Source organism: Rhinoderma darwinii, assembly GCF_050947455.1.
Source record: "Rhinoderma darwinii isolate aRhiDar2 chromosome 5 unlocalized genomic scaffold, aRhiDar2.hap1 SUPER_5_unloc_2, whole genome shotgun sequence".
Lineage (NCBI taxonomy): Eukaryota > Metazoa > Chordata > Amphibia > Anura > Rhinodermatidae > Rhinoderma > Rhinoderma darwinii.
In genome coordinates, this window is record NW_027461776.1 from 996,230 (window position 1) to 1,010,846 (window position 14,617).

The 14,617-nt window shown below is 54.3% G+C and overlaps 1 protein-coding gene across 1 annotated transcript in view; it reads right to left on the reverse strand.

The window, feature by feature from the left end:
• LOC142687187 (acid-sensing ion channel 1C-like) overlaps positions 1–14,617 on the reverse strand; it is a 145,387-nt gene that overhangs the window by 24,739 nt on the left and 106,031 nt on the right. Inside the window, exons 5-8 of the mRNA XM_075847553.1 lie at positions 11,143–11,208; positions 9,575–9,728; positions 8,915–9,006; positions 5,578–5,657 (exon numbers count right to left, since the gene is read on the reverse strand). Coding sequence (XP_075703668.1) covers positions 5,578–5,657; positions 8,915–9,006; positions 9,575–9,728; positions 11,143–11,208 — 392 coding nt within the window. The remainder of the gene's footprint in view (positions 1–5,577; positions 5,658–8,914; positions 9,007–9,574; positions 9,729–11,142; positions 11,209–14,617) is intronic.

Sequence of the window (14,617 nt, forward strand, 5' to 3'; positions counted from 1 at the left end):
GGAGGTGGAGAGGGCAGTCTTAAGGCTCCCGAAGGCCGCCTCACAGTCAGGGGACCAGGGCATCAGTCGACTGAACCTTTTGGACGTCAAGTCGGTCAAGGGCTTGGCCAGGGTACTATACTGCGGGATGAATTTTCGGTAGTACCCTGTGACTCCCAGAAAGGCCCTAACCTGCTTCTGGTTGGCCGGCCGGGGCCATTGGAGAATGGCCTCCACCTTGGCCGGCTCGGGGCGGATCTGTCCGCTGCCCACTCGGTGCCCCAGGTAGGCGACTTCTGCCATCCCCATCTGGCACTTGTCGGGGCGGATGTTGAGGCCGGCGTACCGGATGCGCTCCAGGATCTGCGCCACGTGCCCTAAGTGTTCCTCCCAAGTCTCGCTAAAGATAGCGATATCGTCCAGGTAGGCCTGGGCAAACTCTTGACACCCCACGAGGATCCGGTCGACCACCCTCTGGAAGGTCGCGGGGGCGTTCTTCATCCCGAATGGCATGCACGTAAATTCAAACAGGCCGAACGGGGTGATGAACGCCGAGCGCTCTTGGGCTTCCTTGGTCAGAGGAATCTGCCAGTAGCCCTTGCTGAGATCCAGAGTGGACACGAAGCGTGCCCCTCCCAGCCTATCGAGCAGCTCATCAATCTGGGGCATCGGATAGGCATCCGTAACGGTTACCTCGTTCATCCGCCGGTAGTCTACACAGAACCTCGTGGTTTTGTCCTTCTTGGGGACCAACACAACGCCGGTGGCCCAAGGACTGTGAGATGGTACAATGACCCCCATCTCCAGCATTTCTTCTACTTCTTTCCTCATTGTGGTCAGCACTGAGGGAGCCACTCGGAACGCGGGCTGCCTCAGGGGTCGGGCTCCTCCAGTGTCGACCTCGTGAGCGACTAGGGAGGTATGTCCGGGGGACGCGGTGAACAGGGCCTCCTGGACTGCTAACACCTCCCCCATCTCCCTACTCTGCAAGCGCGATAGCTGGACTTCAAGCTGCACATCTGCCAGCCCTGTCTGGCGTCGGGCCTCTGCCAGTAGGTCAGGGATGCGGTCCACGTCAGGGTTGTCCATGGGCGGGCAGCATATCGCGACCGCTCCGACCTCCCTTACCACATAGGTCTTGAGCCGGTTTATGTGGTCGTTCCGTACCCGCTTTTCTGCCTTGTCGTGGGCTACTAGGTAGTTCGTCGTCCCCTGTCGCCCCACTACAGTGTACGGTCCAGCCCAATTGGCCTGCAACTTGTTGCCTCGTACTGGCGCGAGGACCAGTACCTTCTCCCCCACCCCCAGCTCTCGGGGTCGGGCGCTACGGTTGTACTCGTCCCGTTGACGGCTACGAGCTACTTCCAATCGCTGATGGGCCAAATCCATCAGCCGTGCTAGGCGCTCCCGCATTTGGCTCACATAGTCTACTACCGGGATCTCCGGGCTTGTAAACTTCCCTTCCCAACCTTCCCGGACTAAGTCCAAGGGTCCCCGGACCCGCCTCGCGAACAGCAACTCGAATGGGGAGTGCCCGGTAGACTCCTGCGGCACCTCTCGATAGGCAAAGAGAAGCTGCTGCAAGGAGCGGTCCCAGTCTCTCCCCTCCGAGTGGACGTATCGGAGTAGCAACTGCTTGAGGGTACCGTTGAACTTATCACACAGTCCGTTCGTTTGGGCGTGGTAGGCGGTGGTTCTTAGAGAACTCACCCCGTGCCGATTCCAGAAGTCCTGCATGAGTTCTCCCTGGAATTGAGATCCCTGGTCTGTGAGTACCTCACGCGGGAACCCCACCCGGCTGAAGATGTCCATGAGTCCCTGGGCGACGTGCTCAGCATCTATGGAGGACAGAGCCACTGCGTCCGGGTATCTGGTAGCGAAGTCTACCAGGGTTAGGATGTAACGCTTTCCCCCTCGGCTGGGGGGATTAATGGGGCCAACCAGATCTATGGCCACCCGCTGGAAGGGCTCTCGGATGAGGGGCAGCTGCCTGAGCGGCACCTTGCGCGGGGCCCCCGCCACCTGTTGGCAGACGGGGCACGAAGCTCGGTACCGCCGCACGTCCTCAGTCAGTCCTGGCAAAAAGAAAGCCTTCGAGAGCCGGGCCCTGGTGGACCTGGTCCCAGTGTGACCCGCCGTGGGTATATCGTGGGCCAGAGCTAACAGTCGTGCACGGTAGGCTTGGGGAACAAGCAGATGTTTTGAGGCGGTCCAGGGCGACTCGGGCTTGGTCGGGGCTTCGACCCGGTACAACAGCCCGTTGTCCCACTGGAACCCTGCCTGGGCCCCTCCACTGGGTGGTCGATCGGCCAGGCTACGGGCAGAGGACAGGGAAGGATCCGTATGCTGGGCCTCCCTAAAAGCGACCCTATAAACCTCCCCCAGGTCTGTCGGGGGGTTCGTTGGGTGGGTCAGTTGTGAGGCGTCAGGGCCTTGGGTACTTACCACCGGCGGTTCGGGGAGCGGGGCTTCCGGGAGAGGAGCCTCGGTGGTTACACTGGTCGGTGGTGGAGGCCGGTAAAGGTTCTCCCGGGCTTGGCTGCGGGTCACGGCCCCAGCGAACTGACTTGTGAGACCGTTCCCATGGTCGTTCCCCAATAAGACATCGGCGGGGAGATCCGGCATGAGCCCGACTTCGACCTCCCCTTTTCCGGGGCCCCAGTCCAGGTAGACTCTGGCGCCGGGAATGGACCACTGCTGTCCGTCCGCCAGGGCAATCCGGGCTAATCGCTGGGGAAGAACCTTAGACTGGGGAACCAGGTCCGCTCTTACCAGGGTGAGGGATGCCCCCGAGTCACGGAGTCCTTGGACGGTGCGGCGTCCCAGCACCACGGGCTGTCGGTGGCCCTGCATGTTGGCAGGGACCTGGTTCGTCACGAGGCTCGCAAGCTCTACGTGGTAGACCACCTCCTCCACCTCTGGTGCATCTAGGAGGTGGTCACACTCATCAGGGTCGCCCGCCTCCGGGCAAAAGGCGACCCGGGTTGGGGTTGGTCTGGGAAAGGGCACCGTTGATTGGGCCAGGGGGCAGTCCCGTCGGATGTGCCCCGGCTGGTGGCACCCATAACACTGGCGGGAGTCCGTAGGGCCGCGGACCCTTGGAGGGATCGGGGCGGCCGTAGGCTGCGGCTGGGGTCTCATCGAAGTTGGCCGGGGTGGTTCCGCTATTTTGGTAGGGGCTCGGAGCTCTCGGCGTTGGTCCTGGCGCGGAAGGCTTCTCCACTGGGGTCGGTGGGCCAAGAACTCGTCGGCCAGGGTGGCGGCATCTTCAGGGGTGCTGGGGTGGCGGTCCGCGACCCAGGCACGAACGGGGGCCTCTATCCTGGAGAGGAGTTGCTCCAAAATGACGAGGTCCTCCAGGGCCTCCCGACTGAAGGCCTTCTTCCCCTCGGCCCACCTGGAGCAGCTTAAGCGGAGCTGGGCTGCCAGTTCCACATGGGTACCCTGGCCGGCGAGCGTCAAATTACGGAACCGCTCTCTGTAATCTCTGGGGTGATCGCATACCTCTTCAGCAGGGCGTCCCGGAGGCAACCGTAGTCCCGTCCGTCCTCTGGACCTAGGCTCCGGTAGACTTCAAGGGCCCTCCCTTGCAGGCTGGGCCCCACGTAGCGAGCCCATTCGGTGGTGGGGATGTCATGCACCTGTAGCTGTGTCTCCAGCATGGTTAGGTGCGCATCGATATCCGTGGACGAAGGATCCAACTTGGGGAGTTCGTTGTATCGCAGTTGGGGTCTTCGGGGCCCGGCAGGGATTGGGGTTTTTCGTTCTGGGGGTGCCACTGCACGGGCCACGGCCCCAACGATGATCAGGCGCTCGGCCTCGGAGCTTTGAGGCCCCAGAGCGGTCAGCAGATCCCCCATCCGCAGGGCCTGGGCGTCCGAGATGGTGCTATGGCCGGTTCCCTGGTGACTGGCCGATTCTTCGGGGCAGTAGTCAACGTCACCCTCGGCCATCTCTCCCATCTCGGCCGGGTTCGCCAGGTTCCAGGCTTGGAGCTTCTCAATCAGCCGATCCTTGATGTCGCGGGACGAGAAGGCAATGCGCCGGAACCGGCACAGCTCTTGGAGTGTAATTCGGAGGTAGCTGCCATAGGGAACATCCTCTGCTCTGCCGGGAGGATCCATAGAGTCAGGCTCCATGACTGGGGATTTAGGTGCCTGTGGTCCCCCTGTACTGCAGCACGTGTGGCAGTCCGCCCTTGAGGTCTGGCCGCGAAGCGCCGGATGGTACCAGGGTACCTATCCCCTGCCGCTTCCCCAGGAACGGGCCGAATCTATCCCACCGCTGCCACCAAATGTGGCGAAACCGGGTCAGTGGGGGTCGGTTTACGCCAAGAGAATGTGGGCGATAGATTCAGGCGACACAGATTAACGGGACAAGCCACAGAGGCGCGTTTATTAACAGGGAGAGACACACACAGAACCAATGCATCGCTGCTTCTCCCCTCTGGGCTGGATGTGACAGGCTACCTCACTATGGGGTCTCTCCACTGTACCTTTCATCCTTTGGGGTGTCTCCAGATCCTCCTTAGTTAGATGGGACACCAGCACTTGTCCTCTATTACTGTCCCTAGGTCAGGTACCATCTCTGAGGTAGACAGCCCCTGCCTGCAGCTCACACTGCTATCTCATCCTCTCCTGGGCAGCAACTAACTCAGTTCTCCTCCAGCACCACGATATCCCTCACTCACCCCTCCCTCAGGAAACAGGCCCCGTCCTTTTTCTTATTTACATTAAACAAGTTCCCGCTCTCAGCCTGTAACTCATTCTCCTTCAGTGTAAGATTAACCCTAGAGGGGGAGGACAGTGAAGCAGCACTGAATACAATACAATATAAAACAACTGGTTATCAAACATAACGTAATGCAGTTTGAGGGGACATATCCCCATCTAGCACCGGGCGCCATCTAAGCTATGGCACCCGGATGGCGGGAGTGCGACGGTTTGCGGCAGGCTTAACCTTTATCTGGGTACAATGCCTGTAACCGTCATCCGTTCCGCCACAGATGTCTCCCCTCACATGGCCCAACTACAGTCACACGATGTCTCCCCTCACATGGCCCAACTACAGTCACACGATGTCTCCCCTCACACGGCCCAACTACTGTCACACGATGTCTCCCCTCACATGGCCCAACTACAGTCACACGATGTCTCCCCTCACACGGCCCAACTACTGTCTCACGATGTCTCCCCTCACACGGCCCAACTACAGTCCCACGATGTCTCCCCTCACACGGCCCAACTACTGTCGCACGGTGTCTCCCCTCACATGGCCCATCTACTGTCTCACGGTGTCTCCCCTCACATGGCCCAACTACTGTCACACGATGTCTCCCCTCACACGGCCCAACTACTGTCACACGGTGTCTCCTCTCACATGGCCCGGCTACTTTCACACAGTGTCTGCTTCTTAATGAAGATTAACGATAAACGAAAGATAATTGCTAGGAAACAATGGCGCTGCTCGTCCAGTGGGCGTCGACCTCATGGAAATTACAATCTGACTTTTCAAGCCACCGTTCTTCATATAAAGTCGCCCCATGTAAAGGGACTACAGGCTAGGGTTACTGGTGAACACTGGTCGAAGGCCTCTCACCTCATACAGGTAGTCGATGATTTCCAGAATAGTGAGGATGCTGGCTCCAATGAACAAGCCCATCTGACCGCCAATGTCACCTGGAGATTTACGTAAAGTATGAGACAACATGACATCTGAATCTTAATCCTAACCCTCCATACCGGCTCCACACCATCGACACACCGGCTCCACACCATCGACACACCGGCTCCACACCATCCACACACCTGCTCCACACCATCCACACACCGGCTCCACACCCTCTAAACACCGGCTCCACACCCTCTACACACCGTCTCCACACCCTCTACACACCGTCTCCACACCCTCTACACACCGTCTCCACACCCTCTACACACCGGCTCCACACCATCTACACACTGGCTCCACACCCTCTACACACCAGCTCCACACCATCTACACACCGGCTCCACACCATCTACACACCGACTCCACACCATCTACACACCGGCTCCACACCATCTACACACCGGCTCCACACCATCTACACGCCGACTCCACACCATCTCCACGCCGGCTCCACACCGGCTCCACGCCATCTCCACACCGGCTCCACGCCATCTCCACACTTGCTTCACACAATCTACACACCGGCTCCACACCATCTACACAGACACTCCACACCATCTACAGAGCCGCACCACACCATCTACAGAGCCGCTCCACACCGGCTCCCCACCCTCTACACACCGGCTTCACACCCTCTACACACAGGCTCCACACCCTCTACACACCATCTACACACCAGCTCCACACCATCTACACACCGACTTTACACTGGCTCCACACCATCTACACACCGGCTCCACACCATCTACACACCGGCTCCACACCATCTACACACCGGCTCCACACCATCTACACACCATCTACACACCATCTACACACCGGCTCCACACCATCTACACACCGGCTCCACACCATCTACACACCGGCTCCACACCATCTACACACCGGCTCCACACCATCTACACACCGGCTCCACACCATCTATACACCGGCTCCACACCATCTATACACCGGCTCCACACCATCTACACACCGGCTCCACACCATCTACACACCATCTACACACTGGCTCCACACCCTATACACACCAGCTCCACACCATCTACACACCGACTCCACACCATCTACACACCGGCTCTACACCATCTATACACCGGCTCCACACCATCTACACACCGGCTCCACACCATCTACACACCGGCTCCACACCATCTACACACCGGCTCCACACCATCTACACGCCGACTCCACACCATCTCCACGCTAGCTCCACACCGGCTCCACGCAATCTCCACACCGGCTCCACGCCATCTCCACACTTGCTTCACACAATCTACACACCGGCTCCACACCATCTACACAGACACTCCACACCATCTACAGAGCCGCACCACACCATCTACAGAGCCGCTCCACACCGGCTCCACACCCTCTACACACCGGCTTCACACCCTCTATACACAGGCTCCACACCCTCTACACACTGGCTCCACACCATCTACACACCAGCTCCACACCATCTACACACCGACTTTACACTGGCTCCACACCATCTACACACCGGCTCCACACCATCTACACACCATCTACACACCATCTACACACCGGCTCCACGGCATCTACACACCGGCTCCACACTATCTACACACCGGCTCCACACCATCTACACACCTGCTCCACACCATCTACACTCCAGCTCTACACCATCTATACACCGGCTCCACACCATCTATACACCGGCTCCACACCATCTACACACCGGCTCCACACCATCTACACACCGGCTCCACACCATCTACATACCGGCTCCACACCATCTACACACCGGCTCCACATCATCTCCACACCGCCTCCACACCAACTCCACACCGGCTCCACACCATCTACACACCGGCTCCGCACCATCTACACACCGGCTCCACACCATCTACACACCATCTACACACCGGCTCCACACCATCTACACAGACACTCCACACCATCTACAGAGCCGCACCACACCATCTACAGAGCCGCTCCACACCGGCTCCACACCCTCTACACACCGGCTTCACACCCTCTACACACAGGCTCCACACCCTCTACACACTGGCTCCACACCATCTACACACCAGCTCCACACCATCTACACACCGACTTTACACTGGCTCCACACCATCTACACACCGGCTCCACACCATCTACACACCATCTACACACCATCTACACACCATCTACACACCGGCTCCACGGCATCTACACACCGGCTCCACACTATCTACACACCGGCTCCACACCATCTACACACCGGCTCCACACCATCTACACTCCAGCTCTACACCATCTATACACCGGCTCCACACCATCTATACACCGGCTCCACACCATCTACACACCGGCTCCACACCATCTACACACCGGCTCCACACCATCTACATACCGGCTCCACACCATCTACACACCGGCTCCACATCATCTCCACACCGCCTCCACACCAACTCCACACCGGCTCCACACCATCTACACACCGGCTCCGCACCATCTACACACCGGCTCCACACCATCTACACACCATCTACACACCGGCTCCACACCATCTACACAGACACTCCACACCATCTACAGAGCCGCTCCACACTGGCTCCACACCCTCTACACACCGGCTTCACACCCTCTACACACAGGCTTCACACCCTCTACACACGGGCTCCACACCCTCTACACACAGGCTCCACACACAGGCTCCACACCCTCTACACACAGGCTCCACACCCTCTACACACAGGCTCCACACCCTCTACACACAGGCTCCACACCCTCTACACACAGGCTCTACACACCGGCTCCACACCCTCTACACACCGGCTCCACACCGGCTCCACACCCTCTACACACCGACTTTACACCGGCTCCACACCATCTACACACCGGCTCCACACCATCTACACCACGGATCCACCCCGGCTCCACCCCACCTCCACCCCATCTACACACCGGCTCCACCCAATCTACACACCGTCTCCACACCCTCTATACACCGGCTCCACACCCTCTACACACTGGCTCCACACCATCTACATAACGACTTTACACCGGCTACACACCATCTACACACCGGCTCCACACCATTTACACCCTGGCTCTACCCTGGCTCCACCCCGTCTCCACCCCATCTACACACCGGCTCCACCCCATCTACACACCGACTCCACCCCATCTACACACCGGCTCCACACCCTCTACACACCGGCTCCACTCTCCCTTCAGACACCGCTTCACTTTGCGCATACTTTCAATTCGCTGCACCTGGCAGAGAACTGAAGTCACATTGGGTTTTGTGTCTCACCCAACAGTCCCGCCACTTCATACGCTTTCTTCTGCTCAATTGTTTCATAGTTCAGCGCTTCAAAAAAGATGTCCAAAACCAGAATGTTGTCTCTGAGAGAAAAGTCAGACAACCAGAGTTATAGGTTTAAAACTGAAGACTGTGATCTCTTAGAGACAGTTATATTAGAGATAGACAGTCAATAGAGAGAAACGGTCACTCAAGAAAGAGCTGGAAACAGTCAGTCAGTCAGTCACTCAAGAAAGAGCTGGAAACAGTCAGTCAGTCAGTCAGTCTAGAAAGAGCTGGAACAGTCAGCCAGTCAGTCAGTCAGTCAGTCAAGAAAGAGCTGGAACAGTCAGTCAGTCAGTCAAGAAAGAGCTGGAACAGTCAGTCAGTCAGTCAGTCAGTCAAGAAAGAGCTGGAACAGTCAGTCAGTCAGTCAAACAGTCAAGAAAGAGTTGGAAACAGTCAGTCAAGAAAGAGCTGGAACAGTCAGTCAGTCAGTCAGTCAGTCAAGAAAGAGCTGGAAACAGTCAGTCAAGAAAGAGCTGGAACAGTCAGTCAGTCAGTCAAGAAAGAGCTGGAAACAGTCAGTCAAGAAAGAGCTGGAACAGTCAGTCAGTCAGTCAAGAAAGAGCTGGAAACTTTAGGTTCCCTCTGGTATGAAGCAATTCTCACTTGATGTATTCCTCGGTCCGGTTGTATTTTTTGGCCATGTATTTGGAAGCAGACTTGCTCGGGATTTTCACCATGGACAGCTCTTTCCCGTAGCGAACCATCTTACACGGCGTCTGACAGTCACACAGTGGCTCCTCTTCATTTGATGAGGTTTCTAGACACAGAACAGAACATCCTTACAGTCCTGGGCAGCTCCTGTACATCAGACACTGGGCTCATGTCTGTTTTATGACTTATCAATAACTCGCCATGTCCAAGTTTTCTGCTTTTTCCCATGACATTTAAAAATATGTAGCGGTTCTAGTCATCTCTACAAAAATATTCTGATCGACCATCACAACTGTGGAAAATACTGACTGCACACACCACAGAACTCACCACTCCAAACACTGACCTCACCACCCCCAACGCTGACCTCACCACCCCCAAAGCTGACCTCACCACCCCAAACGCTGACTTCACCACTCCCAACACTGACCTCACCACTCCCAACACTAACCTCACCACCCCTAACGCTGACCTCACCACCCCTAACGCTGACCTCACCACCCCTAACGCTGACCTCACCACCCCTAACGCTGACCTCACCACCCCCAACACTGACCTCACCTCCCTCAACACTGACCTCACCTCCCTCAACACTGACCTCACCACCCCCAACACTGACCTCACCACCTCAACACTGACCTCACCTCCCTCAACACTGACCTCACCACCCCCAACACTGACCTCACCACCCCCAACACTGACCTCTCCACCCCAACACTAACCTCACCACCCCCAACGCTGACCTCACCACTCCCAACACTGACCTCACCACTCCCAACACTGACCTCACCACTCCCAACACTGACCTCACCACTCCCATTGATGACCTCACCACCCCCAACACTGACCTCACCACCCCCAACTCTGACCTCACCACCCCCAAACAATGACCTCACCACCCCCAACACTGACCTCACCACTCCCAACACTGACCTCACCAACCCCAACACTGACCTCACCACTCCCAACACTGACCTCACCACCCCAACACTGACCTCACCACCCCCAACACTGACCTCACCTCCCCCAACGCTGACCTCACCACCCCCACCGCTGACCTCACCACCCCCACCGCTGACCTCACCACCCTTAACACCAACCTCACCACCCTCAACACTGACCTCACCTCCCCCAACACCGACCTCACCTCCCCCAACACAGACCTCACCACTCCCAACACTGACCTCACCACCCCTAACATCGACCTCACCTCCCCCAACACCGACCTCACCTCCCCCAACACCGACCTCACCTCCCCCAACACAGACCTCACCACTCCCAACACTGACCTCACCACCCCCAACACCGACCTCACCACCCTGGCTCAGTGACCTCACTTTCCACATCACTCACCTCAACACGCCCAACATGGAACTCCTATCCCTACATTACTGATCGCAGCACCCCTAACACAGACCTCACCTCCCCCAACCCACATCACTGAGCGCACAACCACGCATCACCCACTTCACCTTCCCACATTGCTTACTGCACTACCCCCCCAACCTCGTATAACTGACCTATTTTCTTCAAATGCTTCTCGGCACAGCTGACGTCATCCTCCAGTTCGCATATGATATCATTACCTGGAGAGAGATGGGGCAGTTAGTGGATCTGATTATAGACATTTACTCCATCTCAGTATTGTAGCCCTAGTCTGATCCATCTAAGCCCCAGTTGTTGTAGGTAATGTTATCACTGGTGTCTAAGGACTTCCGAGACGTCTGTTCTCTGGGGAACAATGTACCTGGCGGGCTGAATATTTTCTTTTGGATTCTGCATTTTTCCTCCAAGAAGATGATAGTATTTTCAAAGAATTCATTATTTGTCTTAATCCTGCAAACTTAAGTATTCACTCCCGGAAAGATACTGAACATGTCTAGATGAAAGAAATTGCCCTAACAATTGGCCTCTTCCCGTGAATCTAGAAAGTTCACATATCATTAGTCAGACTGTGAACCTGAAGGAAAGCTGTAAAGATGAAGAGCAGAAGATTACTGGTGGAGTTCTAGACGAGCACAAGATAGGAAGCGGCAACAAAATAATATCCAAGTGTTCGGACGTCCTAGGAGCAGCGCTGGAACAAATGTGAGGAAATGAACGCTGCAACATACTCCCAGCACTGCCTAGACCTGGCCGTCCCTCAAAGCTCAGCCTCATGGCAAGAAGGAGATGTCTGAAGGAAGCTGCAGAGAGGCCGATGGAGTTCCAGAGTCCAGTGACTGCGGTGAAGGTCACCAGCCACCCATATACAGAGCTCTGCATACAACCAGCATGGGAGGGCGGCTAGAAAGAAGCTATTACTGACGATAAACCCCATCAAAGGGGAGACATTTCCTCAACCTGTTGCAGGAAAATTTTATGGGCCAGTTTGTGGAAGACCCGACTAGAGGTGAAGCTCTGTTGGATCTGGTCATTTCTAATAATGCAGATCTTGTTGGGAATGTCAATGTTCGTGAAAACCTCGGTAACAGTGATCACAATATAGTTACATTTTACCTATACTGTAAAAAACAAACGCAGGCTGGGAGGGCAAAAACATTTAATTTTAAGAAAGCCAATTTCCCCAGGATGAGGGCGGCAATTCAGGATATGGACTGGGAAGAACTAATGTCAAATAATGGAACAAATGATAAATGGGAGATTTTCAAATCTACTTTGAGTTATTATAGTGCAAAATTTATTCCTACAGGTAACAAGTATAAACGACTCAAATTAAACCCCACATGGCTTACACCTTCTGTGAAAGGGGCAATACACGACAAAAAAAGGGCATTTAAAAAATACAAATCTGAGGGTACAGCTGTAGCCTTTGTAAAATATAAAGAGCTTAATAAAATCTGTAAAAATGTAATAAAATTAGCAAAAATACAAAATGAAAGGCAGGTGGCCAAGGATAGTAAAACAAATCCCCAAAAATTCTTCAAGTATATAAATGCAAAAAAGCCAAGGTCTGAACATGTAGGACCCCTAGATAATGGTAATGGGGAGTTGATCACAGGGGATCAAGAGAAGGCAGAGTTACTAAATGGGTTCTTTAGCTCTGTATATACAACAGAAGAAAGAGCAGCTGATGTAGCCGGTGCCAGTGCTGAGGAGCTGATGTAGCCAGTGCCAGTGCTGAGGAGCTGATGTAGCCGGTGCCAGTGCTGAGGAGCTGATGTAGCCGGTGCCAGTGCTGAGGAGCTGATGTAGCCGGTGCCAGTGCTGAGGAGCTGATGTAGCCGCTGCCAGTGCTGAGGAGCTGATGTAGCCGGTGCCAGTGCTGAGGAGCTGATGTAGCCGGTGCCAGTGCTGAGGAGCTGATGTAGAAGGTGACAGTGCTGAGGAGCTGATGTGGCCGCTGCCAGTGCTGAGGAGCTGATGTAGCCGCTGCCAGTGCTGTTAATATATCAGTTGATATATTGAATTGGATGAATGTAGAGATGGTCCAAGCTAAATTAAATAAAATAAATGTGCACAAGGCCCCGGGACCAGATGGGTTACACCCTAGAGTTCTTAAAGAGCTTAGTTCAGTTATTTCTGTCCCCCTTTTCATAATATTCAGAGAATCTCTAGTGACTGGTATAGTGCCAAGGGACTGGCGCAGGGCAAATGTGGTGCCTATTTTCAAAAAGGGCTCTAGGTCTTCCCCGGGTAATTATAGACCAGTAAGCTTAACATCCATCGTGGGGAAAATGTTTGAGGGGCTATTGAGGGACTATATACAGGATTATGTGACAATAAATAGCATTATAAGTGACAGCCAGCACAGTTTTACTAAGGACAGAAGTTGTCAAACTAACCTAATCTGTTTTTATGAAGAGGTGAGCAGAAGTCTAGACAGAGGGGCCGCTGTGGATTTAGTGTTTTTGGACTTTGCAAAGGCATTTGACACTGTCCCCCATAGACGCCTAATGGGTAAATTAAGGACTATAGGTTTAGAAAATATAGTTTGTAATTGGATTGAGAATTGGCTCAAGGACCGTATCCAGAGAGTTGTGGTCAATGATTCCTTCTCTGAATGGTCCCCAGTTATAAGTGGTGTACCCCAGGGTTCAGTGCTGGGACCCCTATTATTCACCTTATTTATTAATGATATAGAGGATGGGATTAATAGCACTATTTCTATTTTTGCAGATGACACCAAGCTATGTAATATAGTTCAGACTATGGAAGATGTTCATGAATTGCAGGCAGATTTAAACAAACTAAGTGTTTGGGCGTCCACTTGGCAAATGAAGTTTAATGTAGATAAATGTAAAGTTATGCATCTGGGTACCAACAACCTGCATGCATCATATGTCCTAGGGGGAGCTACACTGGAGGATTCACTTGTTGAGAAGGATCTGGGTGTACTTGTAAATCATAAACTCAATAACAGCATGCAGTGTCAATCAGCTGCTTCAAAGGCCAGCAGGATATTGTCGTGCATTAATAGAGGCATGGACTCGCGGGACAGGGATGTAATATTACCACTTTACAAAGCATTAGTGAGGCCTCATCTAGAATATGCAGTTCAGTTCTGGGCTCCAGTTCATAGAAAGGATGCCCTGGAGTTGGAAAAAATACAAAGAAGAGCAACGAAGCTAATTAGGGGCATGGAGAATTTAAGTTATGAGGAAAGATTGAAAGAATTAAACCTATTTAGCCTTTAAAAAAGACGACTAAGGGGGGACATGATTAACTTATATAAATATATTAATGGCACATACAAAAAATATGGTGAAATCCTGTTCCTTGTAAAACCCCCTCAAAAAACAAGGGGGCACTCCCTCCGTCTGGAGAAAAAAAGGTTCAAGCTGCAGAGGCGACAAGTCTTCTTTACAGTGAGAACTGTGAATCTATGGAATAGCCACCGCAGGAGCTGGTCACAGCAGGGACAGTAGACACCGCAGGAGCCGTCACAGCAGGGACAGGAGACACCGCAGGAGCCGTTACAGCAGGGACAGGAGACACCGCAGGAGCCGCCACAGCAGGGACAGTAGACACCGCAGGAGCTGGTCGCAGCAGGGA